The sequence below is a fragment of the Lampris incognitus genome, chromosome 14, assembly GCF_029633865.1.
Source record: "Lampris incognitus isolate fLamInc1 chromosome 14, fLamInc1.hap2, whole genome shotgun sequence".
Taxonomy (NCBI): domain Eukaryota; kingdom Metazoa; phylum Chordata; class Actinopteri; order Lampriformes; family Lampridae; genus Lampris; species Lampris incognitus.
In genome coordinates this window covers 22,206,577-22,230,124 of record NC_079224.1, presented here as the reverse complement: position 1 = coordinate 22,230,124, position 23,548 = coordinate 22,206,577, and the positions used below count along the sequence as shown (strand labels likewise).

Sequence of the window (23,548 nt, the reverse complement as noted above, 5' to 3'; positions counted from 1 at the left end):
TCAAAAGTACGCACGCGCATTTAGGCAATGGAAGTGAAACGCTACCCCCCCCCCAAGTCTCCCATTCATCCTTGCTCCAGTTCTCTTTAACATATTCCTCCTGTGTGTGACATTGCTGCTCCACAAGGGAATCAGGAAGGACAGTGGGGTTACTGTGGACTTCAGACTAGATGGAAACCTATTTAACATCCGTAGGCTCCAAGCGGTCACAAAAATGACATCTGAGCACATCATCGAGTTACAGTACGCAGATGATTGTGCAGTTGTGGCCCACACATCCGAGGCACAACAAGCTACCCTTGCAGCTTCTGCAAGGGCGTATGGTAGGATGGGGCTCTCTATAAATGTGGCAAAGACTGAAGTAGTATGCCAGTGGGCATCTACTCCCCCATCTCATTCACCAACCTCCACCATCTCCGACAAACCACTTTGTAAATCCCCCAAGGCACGGCGAGCACAAGTAGCTTTCTTGAACAGGTTTAATGAAGTCTCCAAATCTCCAACAACACCGTGAAAACTGTACACATGAACAATACAATTAGCACAATTAACATAAAATCAGACCGCACATAACGTGGGCTACACATAGCATACATAACGTACCTCGTTGGCTGCATGTCAGAATGAGGGAATTGTCCGTGAAACTCGCAATGATTGTCCTTATAGCTTCCGTGACAAACATTAACCCATGATGTCCGCGAACAACGAGAAAAGACCGCGGGCCACCCGGCAGTCCATGCATCATCCCGCTAGGAAGCAGGCGGAAGCGCGCGACCGGAAAAGAAGGCGAAAGCATGTCTCCCAAACAACGCGAGACCAGACTCAAATGCACATGGGAACAATCAAAAACAAATCAAATCATGGAATCAATTATTAATATGAAATGTAAATAACTATATATAAACTGTATATCAATTAAGTGTCAATGAAATGTATCCATGAACTGTATGCACCATTATGGCTACATTTACACACTTGCAACAGTGGAATCCTTCAAATACCTGGACAGCTTCTTCTCTGACGACTGCAGCATCGACAGGGAGATACAAAACCGGATTAAACAAGCGTCATCCTCTTTTGGCAGACTTAAGAGAAGGTTCTTTCAAAACAAAGACCTCAACCTCCACACCAAAATATCTGTCTACTTGGCAGTTGTCGTCACGACTCTCCTCTACAGCCTTGAGGCGTGGACCCTGTACAGCCACCACCTCAGGATGCTTGAGGCCTTCTTCATCAGATGCCTGCGATGCATCCTGAGGATAACCTGGCGTGACCGAGTGCCCCATACTGAAATACTCCGCAAGACCAACTGCATCAGCATGGAGGCTACCGTCACCCAGCACCAACTTCGCTGGCTCGGTCACGTCATCAGGATGCCAAGGGAGCGCTTACCGTGTAAAGTGCTGTATGGCCAGCTACATCTTGGCCGCCGCTTGGCAGGGGGCCAGAAAAACGGTACAAAGACCAACTGAAGACCATCATAAAATAGTGCGGCCTGAACCCGAGCCAGCTGGAAGACACTGCCGCCCAACGCTCCATCTGGCTGCAGCTCTGTCAACAAGGAGTGCAAAACCTCGAGAAGGACCGCGGTGATCGACGGACCAGGAGACATCTGAAGAGACATGAAGCCAGTACCACACCTACACCCCCAGTCAGTGATCTCACCTGTTCTGTCTGTGGCAGACAGTGTGGATCGCGGATTGGGCTTTACAGAAGACTCACAAGTGACAGAGGCAGGATTGTCATCATCGGACACGACGGACAACCTAAAGCAAAGCAAGTATGTGTGTTTGTGCCCCCCCTTTTCTCCCCAATTGTCAATTGTTGCCGTCCAATAGACCCTTTTACAGCCTACGTCATCAAAAGTATGCGCGCGCATTTAGGCAACGGAAGTGAAACGCTACCCCCCCCCAAGTCTCCCATTCATTCACGGATTCAGACGAGGAAGAGGAGATTACAAAGTTTATTCAGAAGTATAACCAGCGTCAAAATGTCCGGTTGTTGTGCGTTTGGCTGTACGAATCGCTACTCTACCAAGAGCGGATTGAAATTTTACCCAATTCCGACGGGATCACGGCCATTTCAGAGCAACCGGAAGCGCCTGTGGTTGCAAGCCATCAAACGTATTGTAGCGAATTCGGGGGACAACGCAACCACAGGAACTGCCGCGGCGCGAACCCGTATCGCCCGCACCGCAGGAGACATCGCTAACCGCTCGACTAAAGGGTCAGACCCGCGAGCCAGCGGCCAGCGTGTCTTCTTATCCATGCACGTTACAGTATTGATGAAACTGGACTGAGGACACGATCCAAAATGCTGGCGTTTGCAGCGGCCATTTTCTATCAGGCAAGTTATTTATCTACTCTTTGGTTTCACTGGAATGCCTGGTTTAGATGTAGACTAATATCTAAAGTAACCGATAAGCGGCGTTAGCTGGTATTATCTAGCTAATCTGGTGTGTCTGGCTATTTACAGGTGAGGCGTCACTGGGCTCACAGAATCCTGATTTTGTGCCCTCTGTGTAAGTACACAAAACAAAGTCGGAACCCCGAGGCAAAGGTGGAAAGGTAAGAATAATTAGGCCAAACACTTCCTAATTGTTTTAGAATGACTTTTCCCCTCTTTCATTTCATGCTATTCAGTGCACTTTGGAGCTTGCAGCTGCTGGCTTTGAGAAAATGGGGCTGTATTACAAATATTGACCATCTTAAGTTTAAAGTGAATGTAGGGATGTCTAAGATAGGATTTTTCTCCAGTTGGTATTAAGCAAATCATAACCTAATATCTAATCGTAACCAAACAGTGGAGATAGGATCTGCAAGTTAGGAATTTCCTGTAATATGGCCTCTGATCAGTATTTCTGTTCATTAATTTAGCTTCTTTATGTTAAGGTACCATAGGAAAAGGAGACGAGATGAAAGGGTTTACACTCCACCAAATCAGCCTGCTCCTTCTGGAACTCCAGGACAGGTCAGCAGCATGGATCACTGTCCTGGTAAGGAGATATTTTTGTTGTACAATCAACCAATTTGTTGTGAGCTTGTGCCGGCATATCCTAACTGTTCGCTTTTCTGTTAAAGCTGAAGAGGACATCCCAGCCCCAAGGACAGAATATGATTGTAATATATTCGCTATATTATCTGGATGTATCCTATACTGCTAATATATCCATAACAGTGATTTGAGCCGAAGACCAATTCCCAACGTCTTGTCCTCTTTATTGTAGCTCTCCGACTGTCGCAGCAGTCAACATCCGGGGTATATGAGAGCCTAGCTTAACCACCACTAGGTAGCGCTGTTGGTCTACTACACTCCTCCCCCTTAAACTATGAAGTTCCCCTCATAAAATATTATCACTCTAAAACATGCTGATATGGCAAATTACTTTCAGCATCTTTTACTTGGTCATTACTGGTTACACAACCCACTTCGACCCACATTTGCCCATTTACATATCAGTCTCAGGAACTCTTTTTCACATTTTTTTCTGAACAGGAGTTGAACAATTTAGTCTCTCAGGAACTCTTTTATTCAGGAACTCGGCTGATCTTACAAAGACAGTCGTTTTGGAGGTGCCCTCTCTCTCTGAGGGTATCGGCGCTCAACCACCTCAGGGGAAGTGGATGCTCGGTGAGGAGGCGACACGGCCTTGCCCACCGAACCTCGTAAGGGTGTTGCAAGCTTCTCCGGAGCCTGCATCCTTGGAACGGGTGTATCTTCAGGTGAGTACGGGCTAGCACCTATGGCTCCAGGTGTGCCTTTCCCCCCCAAATCCGCAACTGCAGGGTAGGTGTTGCTGATACCCATCTGGTCATCCTGAAACTGAAATGCCTCAGGAGGACTGGAGGGTCGGTCGAACAGCAGATGGTCAATGTGGACTGAACGTCGGTTCACTCCATTCCACACCAGGTGACTGGTCCGAGTCTCTTTTCCACTGTCCCTTTCGTCCACCTCTCCTTTCCTCCACGGAAGTTTCGGATCAGTACTGAGTCCCCCTCTGACAAATGTCTCAGCTTCGAGGCAGTTTGGTCATGATAGTCCTTCTGCTTTTGTTGTTTGTCCCCCACCACTCGAGCAAGGTCTGGCTTCAGCAGGCTGAACCTGGTCCTAGGCTGATGTTTGAGGAACAGTTCTGCTGGTGTGCAACCTGTAACGCTGTGTGGTGTGGTCCTGTATGACAACAGGAAGTTGGCGAGCCTGTGTTTCACTGTAATAGTGACGTTTTGTTTCTTCTCATCGAGCAGCTGTTTCAGAAGTGAAGCTTTCACCGTCTGGACTGCTCTCTCTGCGGCACCATTAGAAGCAGGATGGTAAGCTGGCACCGAGGTCTGCTTAATGCCGTTGCTTTTCAGGAATGTTTTGTACTCCAGCGAGGTGAATTGTGGACCGTTGTCCGAGACGATCTCCTCAGGAAGACCGTAGGACGAAAAGATGCTCCGCAGCACTTCGATCGTTTTGGCGACGGTAGTTGTTGCCATGGGGATCACCTCAAGCCATTTTGAATGACTGTCTACTAACACTAGGAAGTGTTGCTGATCCTTCTCTGCAAAGTCAACATGTAGCCTCTGCCACACTCTCGTAGGCCACTGCCAGCAGTGTAGTGGTGCTACTGCTGGTAGTTTCCTCACACTCTGACAAGCATCACATTGCTGCACTGCACGTTCGATATCACTGTCCAACTGAGGCCACCATAAATAGCCCCTCGCCAAACTTTTCATCCTGCACCCTCCGGGGTGCCCTTGGTGTAGGTCGTACAGTAGTCGTTCTCTGTGTGCTGGTTAGATGATAATTCGAATTCCCCACAGAATGCATCCTTGTTCCACAGACAGTTCATTCCTTCTGTTGAAGTACAGTTTCAGTGTGTCATCGTTGATGTAACTCGGCCATCCAGACCGGGTCAGTTCCAGTACCTTGCATAGGACTGGGTCCTTGAGAGTGCTCTGTGCAATCTCTGTAGCCTGCATGGGTAGCTCATCTACTAATGAGAAATAAAAAATGCTGTTCTCCTCCGCTGTTTTGTCCCTTTCTTTCCCCGGCAGTCTAGATAACGCATCCGCATTTGCATTGTCCGCTGACGTTCTGTACTCTATACTGTAGTCATAAGCCATAAGCCTCAGTGCCCATCTCTGCATACGCAAAGCGGCTAGTGTAGGGATTTCTGACTTGGGTCCTAAGATGGCAAGGAGGGGTTTGTGGTCAGTTATTAAACTGAATTTGCAGCCATAGAGATATTTATGAAATTTGGTCACGCCAAATATTATGGCCAACGCCTCCTTCTCTATCTGACTATATTTACTCTCTGCCTCTGTCAACGTACGTGACGCAAAGGCGATTGGTTTCTCGTCCCCATTTTCCATTATGTGTGACATTACCGCACCTATCCCATAAGGGGATGTGTCACAAGCTAATCTCAGTGGTTTCTCCGTGTCGTAGTGTACTACTACTGAGCTTTTCACTAACTGTTCTTTGGCAGCCTTGAATGCTGCTGCACACTCTGGTGTCCATTTCCATTCGACTTCCTTCTTCAGGAGTTGGTGTAGTGGCTGCAATACGGTCGACAGATCTTTCATGAAACGGCCATACTAGTTTAACAGTCCTAGGAATGACCGTAGCTCTGTGACGTTTGTGGGCTGGGGTGCATTTACGATGGTGGCAACCTTTGTCTCAGTGGGGTGAAGTCCCTCTTTATCTATCAGATGCCCCAGGTACTCTACTTTCTCCTGCATGAAGTCACATTTTGCTCTTTTCACTCTTACCCCGTAGCTCTCCAGTCGGCTCAAAACCTCATCTAGGTTCCTCAGGTGCTCCTCTCTTGTTCTGCCTGTGACTAGTATGTCATCGAGGAAGCAGGTCACATGCTCTAAGCCTTGTAGTATCTGGTCCATCACATTCTGGAACATAGAAGGTGCACTCGACACTCCATATGAAAGTCTGTGATAACATACAGTCCTTTGTGGGTATTTATTGTTAAATACTTCTCTGAGTCCTTCTCTAACTCAAGCTGTTGATAGGCATGTGAGAGATCTAATTTGCTAAAGAGAGTGCCCCCGGCCAGTGTGGCGAAGAGATCCTCGGCGTTCGGTAGTGGATAGGTCTCCTCTTCCACACTCTGATTAACCGTGACTTTATAGTCTCCACAGATACGAATTGACTTGTCTGATTTGGGTACAACTACTATCGGGGCAGCCCACTGACTATGGTCTATCTTTGAGATAATACCAGCTTTTTCCAGCCTATCTAGCTCTTTTTCAACTGTGTCTTTTAGTGCGTATGGCACTGGTCTTGCCTTTCTGAAGACAGGTTTTGTATCTGGCTTCACTTTGATATTTGCCTTAAATTCACGAATAGTGCCAGGCTCCTCAGCAAATACTGCTTTGTGTCTCTGTAACACTGCCTCTACATCTGTGTTATCACTGCCCCCTGCTGGTGTAACTGAGAATATGCTTGCCCAGTCTAGTTTAAAATTGGCCAGCCAGTTACGGCCAAAGAGGGCTGGTCTGTCACCTTTCACAATCACAAGAGGTAAATCTCCACTCTGGTTGTCATATTTCGCATTGACAGTCACTTGGCCCATCAAGGGAATGTTCTCGCCGGAAAAGGTTGACAGACGCACTTTACTTTCTTTCAGTGGCAGGTGTGAGAGATGTTCCTTGTACACTATCTCAGATACCAGGGTTACGGCAGCTCCTGTGTCAAGCTGCATGTCTACAGGGTTTCCTTCTAACTTAATACTGACCTTAATGTCCTTTTTTCCATTACCAACTGTATTCGTGGAGTACACTGTATTCATCGGATACGCACCAAACAGTTCATCCTCATTTCCATCTCCTCTCTCACTTGGACTGTGGTCTTCAGCCACATACTGTGTATGTCCCTGTCTATTTTTAGTTTTACACATTCTTGCTATGTGCCCTACCTTGGAACACTTGTGGCATGTCTCGGTTTTATACCTACATACTTGAGCTGCATGGTTGTTACCTCCACATCGGTAACAGGGTTGGTGCGTTTCTATTCTCTGTGGTCTAGAGTTGTCACTGGTAGGTTGCTTGCTTTTCCACTCGCTGGTGGACGACTTGCTTCTCCACACACCCTTGCTTATTCACAGTTGCAGCTCCGCTTGGTTTGCTGGCAAACTCCAGCGTATTCTTTGACGCCATTTCCATAGATAAGGCCAGCTCACATGCTTTTGCAAAAGTCAGATTGTGTTCTGCGAGCAACTTTCTCTGAATAGCCTCCACCTTTAACCCACTAACAAATCGGTCTCTCAGTGCTTCATTTAAATGCTGACCGAATTCACAATGTGTGGACAAGTGCTTTAAAGCAACCACATAATCACACACTGACTCATTTTCTAGTTGGTTTCTTTTCTGAAATATAAAACGTTCAGCTATGATTAGTGGCTTGGGTTTATAATGGGATGCTAGTTTCCCGCTCAGTACTGCATACGTGAGGCTACTCGGTTTTTCTGGTATGCAGAGATTCTTTAGTAGGCCATAGGCTTCTGCGCCTATCACAGACAGGAAAACATTGGCGTTCTTACCATCCTCCACTTCATTAACGATCATCCATTGCTCCAATCTTTCAAGGTACGACTCGAAGTCCTCTTTACCTTCCTTGTATTCAGCAATATTTCCGATGAAATGCGCCATGCTTGTGCTTGGCTTGGCTAGCTAGTCTTTTCTTACTAGCTGGCTGGAAGCTAGCTTGTAGCGTCACGTTGCTTCGTCCGCTTTTATTAACTACCGGGATTACCTTCTCACATTAAAGGTATCCCATTCTCGTCGCCACTGTAATATATTCGCTATATTATCTGGATGTATCCTATACTGCTAATATATCCATAACAGTGATTTGAGCCGAAGACCAATTCCCAACGTCTTGTCCTCTTTATTGTCGCTCTCCGACTGTCGCAGCAGTCAACATCCGGGGTATATGAGAGCCTAGCTTAACCACCACTAGGTAGCGCTGTTGGTCTACTACAATGATGATCTGAACCTGAGGTACACTCAGCTTCAGAATGACTATGTCAACCTGCAGCAGGAGTGTGTAAAACTACGGACTGAAAATGAGAAACTTAAAGAGGAGCTGCAAAACTCTGGGTCCACAACCTGCAGTTCCCGGATGTCATCATCGGTCAACTCTGATGACAGTGCAACAAGAAGACAATTATTATGCTGAATAATATTTTTTTCAAGATTTTATTAAAAGTCATGAAGCAGAGCATTAAAACAGAAACAGTACACAATAGACACTAGACAATCTGATTTCCAGAATAAATAATCTGAAGGTAAAGGTCAAACAATTACATTGAAATGACTCAGTGTCTACACGTCTTTGATTTTCATCGCTGTATTATAAAAAAAAAGCTCGGTTTTCATGGTAGTTTATGGTGTTACAAGATGCAGGAGAACTTTTGAAAATTAATTAAATGCACAATGACAAAATGAAACTTATCTGGTGTAACCCTGTGGTTAAATTATAGGCCTTAGATATATTATATTGCACTATTAGATAAGAGTTTGGCCTATGTTTGTTATTTTGTTTACCTTTTGAATATGCATATATTATATTGTTGATATTGTTCTGCAAAACAGTTTACCAAGGTGAAATGCATTTACTTTTATTGTTGAAAACTTATGCATTGTTGTGATTGGTTGGCTGTGGAGAGAATAACTTACCTTGAATGTGATTGGTTGAGAGGGCAGCGGGGAACGTCAGGGCGAGCAGACTGAACTGGGAGAGAAAGGAGGTCACTCGCCCCTTGTGTGAGCAAAACGGAGCAGTTTGATGTCGAGTCGTTATATGCTATTTTGCGGTGAGAGAAATGTAATTGAAGTTTAGTGAACAGTGATGTGTGCGGGTGTCTGACCGAGACCCATCCCGGGAACTGTTTGTGTGGACTGGGGAGACAAACTGACTACTCGTCAGTCCCATATGTGGACCCAGCGATGTTACGGAGCGAGCTAGACAGTCGGTGTTCGTTGCTAGCACAGCAAGACGCGCGAATGGACTGGATGCGGTGAGGGGCTCGCCCCACAGTGAGTCGGGCCGTCTTCTAGTTTAGCGAAGTAACGTTATCAGTTACAGTGTAGTGTTGTGTTCATGCGACCATCGAGGAACGCAGAAGGAGTCGTCTGTTGCCGTGTTGTGCTGCCGAGGCGAGCGCACGGTTCGACCGTGAGATGGTGCTAACGGCTAACTAGTCAGTTAGCTAGGATGGTTGCCTGCCTGACGTTCGCTGCTGCGCTGCGGCGGGAAGCGCGAGACGAAGAGGAGCATTCATTCTTTGTGAGTACAAGCTGGATGTGCGGGCTTCCAAGGGGAGCGAAGAGGGCTGTTTAGGGTCCCAACGTACCCGATAAAGAAACAGGCCTGCAACTGGGGGTTGACTTTCTTTTATTTATATTGACGGCTTAGTTATAGGGTTGTTGAGCTGTATGCTAATGTGTTGGTCTGATTAATTTTTGTGTATAGGAATGCAGATGCTTGTTAGCCATTGAGGCTTATTACTTTCATTCATTCTAATAATTATTACTCATAATACATTTGTATATATAATTCTATTTACCTGTGTGAGTGTGGATTATTCATGTGTGTTTATTCCTGTGGTGTCTAGGCTATGGTAAGTGACATGTTGAGTTAGCCTTAAAGGGGCCGTCCACCATATTTTTACAGTGACACCCAAGAGATGTGTAGACCATAGTATATAACCTTAAAGGGCTAATACACCATATTTTAGAACCTTGAAGGGCTAGTCCACCGTTTTAATATAAGTTAATCGGTTACACATTAAGGTGTTTAGACCATGTTAGATTGCCTTAAAGGGGTCATATGCCATATTTAAGCGCCTTAAAGGGGTAGTCAACCTTTTTAGTTGGAGTTACCAGATGACACTGTAAGACATTTAGAGCCTTTAGAACATACTTTAAACACATAAGAAGCGAAGTTAGCATACTTCAATAGTTTCAGATGAGAAAAAGAGAACAAATCTCTCTGACCAAGGCACTTCGTGTAATTAAAATGTCTTTATTGGAACTTGGACATATCCAAAAAGGACCTAAAAATGCCCACGCGTAGCAGCTCGGGCCTTCTTCAGGGCATAGTGAGACAAAACAGGAGTGAATGGTTTTTGTGCAGGCACATAGCACAGGTGGTAGTTGCTTGATTGGATCTAAAGCAGCCAATGCTAAGACCCGCCCCTCACACAGATCCTAGAGCGCAGTCACGTGCCAAACACAGTTCTTTGTAAAAAGAAAACAAAAACACAGATTAAGTGTACACACACCCACAACTATAGCACAATAAAGGTACATGTTCACAGCGACTCGGAAAGACAGTAGACTATAAATTAGACATTTTTATAAAAAAGGCCTATAGTCTATCTCCTCGTTCAAACCGGGATATTCCATTGCCTTAAAATTCCAGATCCTGCTGCAGCAACTTTTTCAATCTATCCCCCCCACGTACAGATTTCTTTATCATCTCAATACCCTGGACTCTTAAGGATGAAGGGTCGCTATGGTGTATTTCTCTATAGTGTTTGGCCATTGGATAATCTTCATTGTTGATCCTTATTGCATATTTGTGTTCAGAAAAACGTTCTTTTAATTTCCTCTTTGTCCTACCTACGTAAAAGCACCCACATGGGCACTGTAGGCGATATACAACAAACTCAGGATTACAATTAATAAAGCCATTGGTTTTGTATTCTTTTTGGGTTTTCAGGTCAAGGAATGTCTTGCACTGAATGACACCCACACAGTGCTTACATGACCCGCACTTATAAGTTCCCCAAAGGTCTTTATGCAACGATGTTTTTTCTTTTGAGCCTGGCAGGTAACTCCTGACAAGTTTGTCTTTTATAGAAGGTGCTTTTCTGAACACTGTCATAGGTGGATTTGGGAAAATTTCCTTTAGAAGTGGATCACTATTAATCATTTTCCAATTGGACCTGATTATTTGTTTCATCCTGGAGGCACAGCGGCTGTATTGTGTGATGAAGCATGGTCTGGGATTGTTTTTAACCATATTAGTTTTTTTATTTTTCGTTAAGAGGTTAGACCGATTTTGGAACTGGGCTTTCTTTACTGCATCATCAATCAAAATTGGGGAATAACTCCTTTCACAAAATCTCAATTTCATGTCTTTGGCCTGTTTTTCAAAATGGCCACTGCAACTTAATAACATCCACAGCTGGAACTCTGAATCAACAAGACACTCTGCGTAGTTCATGATAATGTGAGTTTCATGCCCCGTTTATCATGACTGAGTCACAGGGAAAGGCACATTTTGATGTGATGAGGGGAGAAAATGACAGTAAAATAGAAGCAGACTTCATGTTTGCACAACAACTAGGCCGATATCATTAAGCCTGAGCAAACAAGAAAAGCAACAGGACCAAAAATACTCACCCTGCCATGCAGGTACACTTGGCTGTGAGGACGTAGTTGTCGGGTTTGTTTATGATGAGCCATGCCTCGTACATAGCCGTCTTGTGTCCTTGTCTTTGACTTGGCAAGACTTGGGATTTCAGGACACAAAACTCAGAGTCTACGTCATGGTTTTTTACATTTTGTACGTGACCACAGACAACATAGTTGTAAGCATCCAGTGACTTATATGCCCGCAACTTCTCTCTTGTGTATACGCTCGGTTTCTCCACCAAATCTGGCCACTGGATATTAGGCCACTTAGTAACGTCTTCCACCCACTCGGTAATACCACACGGATCTGGAAGTCGGTTGCCGTTCGCTGAAGTTAATTTACTCAGGCTGTAACTTTGGCGATCTTTTGTCGTTAATCCCCTTGCATAGTTTGACAAACTAGCTAACTCCGCCATACTTCCGTTGCCTAAATGCAAGCGTATCCACACCTACGTCATCACTGTTTACAAACTGTAATTACCCCTCTTCCGAGCTGTCCCGGTCGCTGCTCCACCCCCTCTGCCGATCCGGGGAGGGCTGCAGACTACCACATGCCTCCTCCGATACATGTGGAGTCGTCAGCCGCTTCTTTTTGCCTGACAGTGAGGAGTTTCGCCAGGGGGACGTAGGAAGATCACGCTATATCCCCCAGTTCCCCCTCCTCCCTGAACAGGTGCCCCGACCGACCGACCACAGGGGGTGCTAGTGCAGCGACCAGGACCCATACCCACATCTGGCTTCCCACCCACACACACAGTCAATTGTGTCTGTAGGGACGCCCGACCAAGCCGGCGGTAACACTGGGATTCAAACTGGCAATCCCCATGTTAGTAAGCAACGGCATAGACCGCCACGCTACCCGTACACCCCATATTTATGAAGTTTTAGGTAAAATATATACTATATACTAAGACAAACATTTGACTAATTGACGCTAGATGTGAACTGTACAAAACTGTTCCGACTTACATACAAACCTGACATAAGAACAGACTCAAAAACAGAACTCGTTCATAACGCGGGGACTTCCTGTCGCTGTTCAGTTCTTTGGAAGAGTCAGCAGGATGCCACATGTATGCATTGCATGTAATAATAAAGCTGAAGAGAGAGCTGTAGGTCAGCTTCAATCCTATTTACTTGTATTCCCACAGGCTAAAAACAGCTTTGCCAAATATTCCAGACAGTGCTCATGGGTTTTCAAGAACCATTTGGCCACAGGGAAGCTGATTAAGCGAAAATCTAGTTTTTCACAGGAATGTTGGGCCAATTTCCCCTGAAGCCCAGCCAGCCGGCCCACTGATTGTTTTAGGCATCTGTGACTCAGTGTCAACACCTAAAGCATGTCCGTAAGAGCAGGAGTCCAGTGGAGTGTTATAGACTGTGTAAACTGTGTGTTGACACCCACAGATATGGCTGAAGTATTATTATCCTGGGCTGTCTGGGGAGGAAGTTGGCTCAAACCCTTTCCAGCAACCCTTACGTTTTCATCCGGTTTCCCTTGGTTTGCCTCTGATTTCCAGCTTAGGGTCATGACTTATCAGATCGACCTCAGTGTGGGCCCACCATCTTTCATTAGAGATCGTTCCTGTTGCAAATAACAATAGGTCCTTAGGTGTGTGTGTGTATGTGTGTGTGTGTGTGTGTGTGTATGTGTGTGTGTATATATATATATATATATATATATATATATATATATATATATATATATATATATATATATATATATATACTGTACTGTATGTAACTTTGTTTAAAGAAACAATGGTAGGGAAAGTCTAGTTAAATCCGGTCTGCCGGTAAGGATCTCGCCCTGATGAGAAAGAAATAGAGCAGAACTGATCTCTGACACTGGGCATGCCTGGGGTTTTCCTCTGAAAACCAACATAATTAAATAAAGAAATCATTAATCCAATTGTGTACAAGAACACGCACAGACAAACATACCACATACAGAGAAGAGATACTTTATTAGTCTTACAGCGACACACTGGTCACGCACACGCACACGCACATACACGCACACGCATGCAGGGAGTGATGGCTGAAGAAATGTTCCCATCCCACTGTCTGTCCTCCAGGGGCAGCCAGTAGCAGTGGGCAGCTCTTTTCTTCGACACCCAGTGACCATTTCCAGTCGGACATCCATGTCGGGGTCAGAGACAGGACAGAAGAGCGTTCTGCATGTTTTTTTAATTGGGGCTCTTTTTTGATGTCGCAGGAAACCCACGTGATCACAGGGAGAGCATGCAGAGTACACACGCACACACACGCACACACACACACACACACACACACACACACACACACACACACACACACACACACACACACACAGACAAGCACACAAGCACACAACATACAGACATACAGTACATACAATACACACAGTCACAGAACACACACACACACACATGTGCACACAAATAAGTACACAACATAAAAGACAGTACACACACACACACCTGCTCATCTGCTCTCTCAAAGACAAGCACACAAATAAGCACACAACATACAGACATACAGTACATACAATACACACACGCACACAAATAAGTACACAACATAAAAGACATACAGTACAAACAAACACACACACACACACACACACACACACACACACACACACAGATATGGAAACACTTAACACACAACAGAAAGAATGCTTAGACAGGCAATCGTTCCTCATAAAAAAAACCCATTGTTTAACAATCACTTATGCCAATCTGAGTTGCGAGGAAGTAGACTGGAGGAAAAAAGTGGGATGTGGGGTATGCTCACCCGCCCACAGCTCTTCCCTCATTGGTTGAGGGGTGTGACGTCATGGAGAGGCTGCCTCATAAAAAGTCTGGCAGGCGGCAGGCGAGACAAGAACAAGCTTAAGCTCTGCAACGAAGAGGAGCGTCACACCGTAAGAGGCACGGCTCATCACAAAACAAACAAACAAACAAACAAACAAACAAACAAACAAACAGCCACAGTCTCTGGAGATACACGTGAGACAGGATACTAGATCCCCTTCATCATGTGCAGAAGACTTGAATTACTACCCACTACTTGTCTGGAGAGGTGAGTTCCATTAAGAGGTTCTGTCAAGGCTCTCCTTTCGTACAGTCAGCTGTTACAATAGGACACGAATTGCTGAAGTCAAGCGTCCTCAAGTTGTACTTGGTCCAGTATTGTCTTAGTGTCAAACTAAAACACCTTCTCCCCTTCTTCATCCTCTCAGGGCGAAGGAACTTCGGGCTCTCTTTGCGAGCTTAATACAGAAACCAGACCAGAGCATCACTGGACAGCCGAAGAAAACTGACAAACTGAGGTATGATTATTAAACCAGCGAGAAGACCCAGTTTCTTTCTATATATATATATATATATATATATATATATATATATATATATATATATATATATATATATATATGTGTGTGTGTGTGTGTGTGTGTGTGTGTGTGTGTGTGTGTGTGTGTGTGTGTGTGTGTGTGTGTGTTCAGCCATTGCTGTTTTTTTTTGCAGGGTTTTTTTGAATAACAAATTTACTTTTTTGGGGTATAGGTTGAATGGAGATGAGCCTTTGAAATGGAGGGAGTCATTTGACAAGCTGCTGTCCAGCCAAAGTAAGTACAGTACATTGTAAAGTATATTTACACAGCAAGACACGCTGCATGTGGCTGTGGTGATCCTCCCAATGCTGTGACGACTTCCTGATGTTCACCTATCGCTCTCCTCTCTCCCCCTTTTTTTCCCCAGATGGCCTCTGCTTATTTAGAGATTTCCTGGTGTCGGAGTTCAGCGAGGAAAATCTAGATTTTTACTTGGCTTGTGAGGACTACAGAGCGACTAAGACCTCGAAACTGTCTGATAAGGCCAAGAATATCTATGACGAGTTCATCTGCAGTGATGCACCAAGAGAGGTAAATAGTGAATATCCATTTGTGAATGGCTTACACAAATACATCACAATCATGATTATTGGCCATGTAGGTTTGCACACGCATGGAATTTGACTCCGGTTTCGTGGCTCTCTCGGTGTACTTAACATAGAATAACAACACAACAACACAACAATCTTCTGATATGTACAGAAGGATTAACTTCATACAGATGAAAAGGAGGTGATAAAGTGCAATGGTGCAGAGAATATATCAGAGACGCTAAAATAAATGTTAGCGGGTTACTTACATGCCATTACATACATGCAAATACATACATCCATAAACAGATATTCTGATTTCTGTGAAATTTGCATTGCATCAAAACGGTACTGTGACGTACCACAGAGCTTTTAAAAAATAACAACAATAATCATTGCCATGATCCTCTCCCCGTAGGTTAACATTGACCATGTGACCAAAACCATCACCAAGGATAGCATTGAGCAGCCAAGCCAATCCTGTTTTGACATGGCCCAGGCCAAGATCTACGCCCTAATGGAGAAGGACAGCTACCCTCGATTCCTCAAGACCGCCACATACCTACAACCCATCAGAAAGGCCAAGACGGGTTAACCTGGTGTTACGGGTACAACAGGGCCAGAGTTTGTTCAGAAAAACCAAAATCCCAGGGCTTTACACGGTTTCGATGCTGGCAGTGGGGAACTGTCTACGACACTGGGACGTTCACAGATTTGGGGTCTGAGCTGGAAGATGCAAACTGGGAACTTGAAGCTTCACCAAAATAACGGGAGGCCATGATTACAGCAAAGCTCGAGCTGTAGGGGAACTCTCCCTTCAAGAGTAATGCCTGCTAGTGATGCAGAGGACTGCACGAGTCTCGGGCCACTTTGAGTCAGATAAAAATCTTCACAGAGATTAAATAAATTCTTTCTCATAGTCGCCAGTGAGAGTAAAGCTATTTCAATTCTGTACCAGTACTATTTGCATACATGTTTGTTTATTTATTTCTTATTTATTTATTTTATTTTATGAAATAAAAACACAATAATGTGAAAATTCTCAGTGTGGCCTGCAGATGATGATGGATTTCTGCTTTATATTTTTTTACATTGTATAGCATGAAAAAATAAATGATTGTTGCAAATGCAAAATAAATTATGTCTTAGAGGAAGTAAAATATATCTGTTTCATCATAGTAGTTGCAACAGTGGGGGAGGGGCAGCCAGGGAGAAGCGGCAGAGGCCAAGCTAGTCAATGAAACACACCTGCATCCGGTTAATCCCTCTGTCTGTGTGCAGCTTTGTCCAAATCATTAGTGCACCTTACATACCTATGTACATACATGTATGTACCTGGGCGGCATGGTGTCCCATTGGTTAGCACTGTTGCCTCACAGCAAGAAGGTCCTGGGTTCCAACCCCAGGCCGGCCCAGGTCCTTGCTGTGTGGAGTTTGCATGTTCTCCCCGTGTCTGCATGGGTTTCCTCCGGGTGCTCCAGTTTCCTCCCACCATCAGAAAGACATGCATGTTAAGGTTAACACTCCTGTCTGTGCCCCTGAGCAAGGCAACGGAAAGAAGAACTGGAGTTGGTCCCCGGGCGCTGCAGCTGCTCACTGCTCCTATACAATAGGATGGGTTACATGCAGAGAACAGATTTCATTGTAAGGACACAATTCGTTGCAAGAACACTATGTCAAATGGCTTTCATAACTATGAAGTATGTACCATATAGTAGTATTAAGAAATACAATTCGGTATGTAGAATGCAGTATGCACCATGTACTATGTACATTACACTTGGAGGACTCACATCCAAAAAGGAGCGAACCTTCATAACAACAGAAGAAGAGCTCTGTTGCTTTCACTTGGCTCGTTTCGATTTAGCCTTAGCGCATATATTATATATAGCTGGTTACTCCAAAACAAACAAAAATGACGTCTTTCCTCTCTGAAAATCCCCCCTGGACGTTTGTTTCCATAGAAAGGACAATGGTGCAAAGGATTAAGGGACATCTTTGATTGTTTAGCGACCATAAGTTCCATGCTTAATATTTCCACCTATGTCGTATATCATACACACCTACCTTCTCACACAAACATCGCACGTACGGCAATTTAAATGAAGCATGAACAACTCAGACATGGTTTAGTTGTGTGTGCCTCAGCAGAGAGAGAAGAGGAGTTCATGGACTGTGCATCACTGCACCATGCACGGTGCTTAATGTAAAAATCATACGGTCCAGCAGACCGACTGTGAAGGATGTCTAGGAAAATATTACATATTACATCAGTGCAACAAACATATCAGACGCCACAATGGCGTCACACCGTCAAGATATAGGCTTATCTAAAACAAACTATGATAAACCCAGGGCAGATTGAAATGCTATAGCTATTACTACAAACCTATGCTGTATATGCTTCGCAAACACAACTCATTACCACCTCGCAACATTAATGTCCAGATGCTTGTGCGTAGAAGTGACAGTGTAACAGTGATCACCCATTAACCAGTGGATTGCCGGACCATTTACAAACGAATTCATACCACTACAACTTTGGACATCACAATGCCTGCATTGAATTTCAGCTGCCACAGATTCACTTTGACAGCAGCAATTTCTCACAGAGACACAGGCCAATTAAATGTTTTGGAGGGGAGGAAATAGTTAACACAAATCAGCAACTGGCTTTTTTTCCCCCTCCGGAACATAACTAAACGTACAAAATTGAATTTTGCCAAATGTGTGGGATCCTCACAAACAGCTTCTGCAAGGCAGATGGTCCAAAACTACGGTGCCAAATCCCGAATCCAACACAAATCCGTTACCGGTGTTTGTGCACATGCTTAATTGTGAAAGACTATTGTTAACTTTTTTTTATAGCCCTACGAAGGGAAATTTGGTCGATGGCTGGACTTTGGCTGAAAAGGAATCTGTGACTGAAAGCAAGGCCTCTTATTTAATTGTGTTTTGAATTTTATTAGGCACAGTGTACAGGCACGGGCACATGCTGTGACTGCAACATTCCCAAATCCTCTGTGAAGAGTACACATGGCCATTGAATCTCTAGTTAATGGTCACAGCCATATTTGCACATGAAACCGGTTGTTGGTTTCGGTCATTATGCAACTGTATTGTTTATAAGGGTGGGGGTACCTGCAGGCAGTTGAGACCTAAGAGGTCACTTAGACGAGTGATGAAATGTATCTGTCAATAAGCGTTGTGTCCGGATGAACTGATTCTACCTTCTCTGATAGGCACGGTGTAGTGCGGTAGTCCCCTCATGCATGTGTTCTTCAAAACCCCTCAGCTTTGGCACATGTTGTAGGAGGTCCCATGGAAAACAACTGCCCCTGCACACCATTAAGGTAGAAATACCTCGTCTCCTTACTTCCAGTTTACTGGTAGGCTGTCCTTTTCACAGATGTCACACATGTGAAGTAACAGTGTATGTCTTCGTAATGAGTGTGTGTGTGTGTGTGTGTGTGTGTGTGTGCATATGGTTTTCTGTGCACGCCCCCAGTGGTGTGTGTGTGTGTATGTGTGTGTGAGAGAGAGAGAGTGAGTGAGTGGGTGAGAGAGAGTGAGTGAGTGAGTGAGTGAGAGAGAGAGAGTGAGTGAGTGGGTGAGAGAGAGTGAGTGAGTGAGTGAGTGAGTGAGTGAGTGAGTGAGTGAGTGAGTGAGTGAGTGAGTGAGTGAGTGAGTGAGTGAGTGAGTGAGTGTGTGTGAGAGAGTGTGCGTGAGTGAGTGAGTGAGAGAGAGAGAGAAAGAGAGAGAGAGAGAGTGCGTGTGTGTGTGTGTGTGTGTGTGTGTGTGTGTGTGTGTGTGTGTGTGTGTGTGTCCATGATGCACACCCGGTCTGAACAAAAGGAGACACTAGCGCAGAGGATTGTTTGCAGCGAGTGGTCAGTGTGTGAGGCCTGGTCTCCATGGGAACAGCACCTGCCTACGGTGTACCTTCACAGGCAGGTTTGTTTACCACCCAGTGTGGTAGACAGAGTGAGCCACTCAGAAAACCGTTGACTCACACGAGCCATTCCTTCCTTCCCCGTCTCCCCACCACTTCCCTCCCATTGTTAATCGCCCTGTCTCTCCGTCCTCTGCCCAGACATCAGGGCAGCCCCCTCTCCATCTAGTCGTCTACCCCTCCTCCTACGCTGCCTTACGGTAAAATCAAATCCTCCTCCGACGCTTCTCAGGAGTCATCAAGAGGTGAGGGGGAAGTCTTAAAACACCCCTCTCGCGCTCATGGAGAAGGAAAGACGCCGTCTGAATGTGCCAGCCTCCACCCCCTCTTCACACACACACACACACACACACACACACACACACACACACACACACACACACACACACACACACTCTCTCTCTCTCTCTCTCTCTCTCTCTCTCTCTCTCTCTCTCTCTCTCTCTCTCTCTCTCTCTCTCTCTCACTCACTCATTCACACACACACACAGAAGTAAATACACACAAACATACACAAGCACAGTATATGTTTAAACACGCTAATGATTATATATATATAAAGATAGAGTACACAGGCCACATACAGACAGTGTTTTCAAGTCACTTCATTTTTTAACATAGTCATAGTCAGTGTAAATATAGATAAATTCTACATGTTTTGTATTCATCATTTATTTTACTTGGATTTTTTTGTCTTTAATATCTTAAACCAGATACATGCAAATCAATATTGTGAACCACAAACATCAGGCAGATCTTGTCTTTGTGTCTGATGTGTGTGTGTTAGCGTGTGTGTGTGTGTGTGTGTGTGTGTGTGTGTGTGTGTGTGTGTGCGCGTGTGTGTGTGTGTGTGTGTGTGTGGTTTTATGCATTTGTCTGAACATATAATGTGTGCATGGCTGAATTGGAGAGCCACTTGGGTTGTTTCTATAAAAAAAAAAGACACATTTCTTCCGCTAAGTAAAAGGGTTGTTAAGACATAATGATGATTTAAATCAGCTAATGCATGCCTGTCTCATGGCGGCAAATGGGAATAACATCCGGCCATCTTGACCAGATCATAATAGCAGAGGGTCTTTGAGGTTTCCATCTGATTTATTCACTTGCGGCCCGTGAGACCAGAATGATTCCCAACACAGCTATTCTTAACAACCACTGCTAAAATTCCCGAATTAGCCATTAAAAGGGAATAATGTTAAATTTACTACTTCACATTAAGTTAATGCAATGGCCTTTAACAACCAAATTAAACTTTCTCTTGGGGATGCAAATAATTCTCACTAAAAGCCAACCAATGCACTCTAACCTGTCAACTCAGTCCAATGTATACAGCCTGGGACGGCCTCATTGACAACCAGTGGGGAAAAGCCGATGCTCCCGTCTGATGTTTGGCAAAACTTTTGCACCCAATTGCACTTAAGAGTATACTATATCAATTCATTAATACCGGAGTCAAGTTCCTCGTGTGCATGCACACTTGGCCAGTAAAGTTGATTCTGATTCTGATTTTGGGTTGTTTTTTTTTACTTCTACTTTTTTCCCTTTTTCTCCCCAGTTGTATCCGACTAATTACCCAACTCTTCTGAGCCGTCCCTATCTCTGCTCCACCTCCTCTGCTGAGCCGGGGAGGGCTGCGGACTACTTCCTCCGATACATGTGGAGTCGCCAGCCGCTTCTTGTCACCTGACAGTCAGGAGTTTCACCAGAGGGATGTAGCACGTGGGAGGATCACGCTATTCCCCCCAGTTCCTCCTCCTCCCCCCTGAACAGGCGCCCCAATCGACCAGAAGAGGTGCTAGTGCAGTGACTAGGACACATAGTACCCACATCCGGCTTCCCATCCGCAGACACGGCCAGTTGTGTCTGTAGGGACGCCCGACCAAGCCGGAGGTAACACGGGGATTCGAACCGGCGATCCCCGTGTTTGGTAGGCAACGGAATAGACCGCTACGCTACCCGGGCGCCCAATCTTCTGTATTCTTGTGTACCAGAAAATATCCTGAACAGCCCTACTAGTCTCCAGTGGCTTCTCGGGAAGAGAGAGCCTGGTGGGGCACAATAAGCTCTGTATAGGCAGCATCCGACTTGTCAATGAAACTACACACAAACCTACTTGCTCAGTGAATCCAAACACAAACGCCCCTCATCAATGAATGAAATCACAAATGCACACAAGAGTTAGCAGACGTGGAGACAGGAATATAAGCGACATCATCAATAACGGCATTTGGTCTCACACACTGGTATATTACCTTGTTATACAGCGTCGCATTTCAAATCCAAAGTTATCAAGCAGTGTACAATCATTGTGGTCTGCAACTGTAATAACACATCCAAAGCAACATTTCAGAGCAGGGAAACCCATTGCTTTCCAGGCCTTAACCTCCAGCCAAAATAACACGCTTGTAATGATGCAAAATAGACTCACCAGTGAAAAGCTGCACGACAATCCTTCATCTGGGCAAACTTGTCAATAACTTCTCTCAGTCCACCAATGAATGAATTCATTTCCCACTGACAACAAGTGCATTTAACCTCGGTTGCCCTGTGGTGTTGCGTGTCTTAATCTTTATCAAAGTTTAAACGTTTATCTGCACCCCAGTACAGTAAACAACGTTTACTAAACGTTTTGACGAATATCATTCTATTATTTCTATTGGCTGCTGTCAGCATGGGGCCAACATGATCGTGCCCCACAGCTCACCATTGAAAGCGCGTTGAACATGATCAGTGTTTTCAGCTGCAGCTCACTTGGTTAAACGGTCGCTGATGGGCCCCATGCTCACCAAACTTCTACCAAACTACTAGGAGAACCAGACTTCTAAGAGAAGTACTGACCTTTACACAACAGGTACAGGGAGATATCTGGGATATATCAGACAGCGCTACTGTTGTCATAAGTAATAAATGCGCAACAATGTTAGATACGAAGAAAAAATATTACTTGTTACACTGAATTGTTTGTTTGTTTGTTTGGTTTTTTTGTTCTGTTTATTTATCCCCTTTTCTCCCCAGTTGTATCCGGCCGTCGCTACTCCACCCCCTCTACCCCCCAAGGAGTTTCGACAGGGGGGCATAGCGCGTGGGAGGATCACTCTATTCCCCCCAGTTCCCCCTTACGCCTTAACAGGTGCCCCGACCAACCAGAGGATGCGCTAGTGCAGCGACCAGGACACATACCCACATCCGGCTTCCCACCCACAGACACGGCTCAATTCTGTCTGTAGGGACACCTGAACCAAGCCAGAGGTAACATGGGGATTCGAACCATCGATCCCTGTGTTGGTGGGCAGCTGAATAGACTGCTATGCTACCCGAACGCCCGTTACACTGAATTATTGATCATGTCGTGGACTGCTGACATCTGGTGGGGCCAGACCCCACCAGCCCCTAATGTAGAGATGCCGTTGGTAGTCTCTTTCACAAAATGGAAAAACTTTTAGACAAGGTCCTTTGTGAGTAAAGGTCTTACACTAGAGTAAAACCCCACCAGGTCCTTGGGAGTGAAACTACTAATTTCAAAGAATGAACATCCCTCCCTTTATATTTCCCTCTAATGATGCACAGCGTAATCAGAAATACCTCCCAACCCCCAAAATTGTATTTTCTGGAAGTGTCTTGCATGTGTGAAGTATAATGGCTTTGACAGCTTGATATTTAACAGAGAGGAGAAGCTTGACTGATGGTGAAGCGTTATTTTCCAGATTGCCTTGCCTTGACGTAATGTAATTAATTTCACATTCACAGGGATCGGTTAACACAAAGCAGACACACTCAGTCCGAGTATTTCATAACGCTCCCTGAGTGATGCTACACTGACCCCTGGGGCAGACCGTATTCCTCTATGTGAAATTAAACGTAGAAAAATGTTCACAATGGGTGGTGGGGTGTGTGAACCAAATTCCAACGTTTTCTTCTCCTAAGAGCATCCCTGGAGGCCTTTTCAGCATATGAAGTGAGAAGAAGAAGAAGAAGAAGAAGAAGAAGAAGAAGAAGAAGAAGAAGAAGAAGAAGAAGAAGAAGAAGAAGAAGAAGAAGAAGAAGAAGAAACAGTCTCCCAACCCAGTTTCACAGAATTAAAGATTTAGTTATCAGCGATTCAGCAATACCTTGGAGAGGAAAAAGTCAAGGACAGTGTGGAAAAAGCCATTTTGCAAGTTCCTGTTTTATGTCCACATACTAAGACTGGAAATAACGACTGTCTCTCTTTACTGTACCTCCATCTAGAAATATTACAAAGAATATCGATTTTATAATCAGCCAG

At 44.9% G+C, this 23,548-nt stretch overlaps 1 protein-coding gene across 1 annotated transcript; it reads left to right on the top strand.

Moving 5' to 3' along the window:
- Positions 1-14,361: 14,361 nt before the first annotated feature.
- rgs5b (regulator of G protein signaling 5b) lies at positions 14,362-16,481 on the top strand. The gene is made up of 5 exons (XM_056293220.1): positions 14,362-14,489; positions 14,650-14,739; positions 14,975-15,036; positions 15,170-15,333; positions 15,751-16,481. Exons 1-5 carry the CDS (start codon positions 14,446-14,448, stop codon positions 15,925-15,927), a joined length of 537 nt encoding a protein of 178 aa, XP_056149195.1. The 5' UTR covers positions 14,362-14,445; the 3' UTR covers positions 15,928-16,481.
- The last annotated feature ends 7,067 nt before the right edge of the window (positions 16,482-23,548 follow it).

Bases quoted from the DNA above. Each gene is read 5' to 3' on its own strand.
- rgs5b (XM_056293220.1), top strand. From the start codon at position 14,446: ATGTGCAGAAGACTTGAATTACTACCCACTACTTGTCTGGAGAG. The intron at 14,740-14,974 runs GTATGATTATTA...TTTGGGGTATAG, and splicing joins AAGAAAACTGACAAACTGAG to GTTGAATGGAGATGAGCCTT. The intron at 15,037-15,169 runs GTAAGTACAGTA...TTTTTTCCCCAG, and splicing joins CAAGCTGCTGTCCAGCCAAA to ATGGCCTCTGCTTATTTAGA.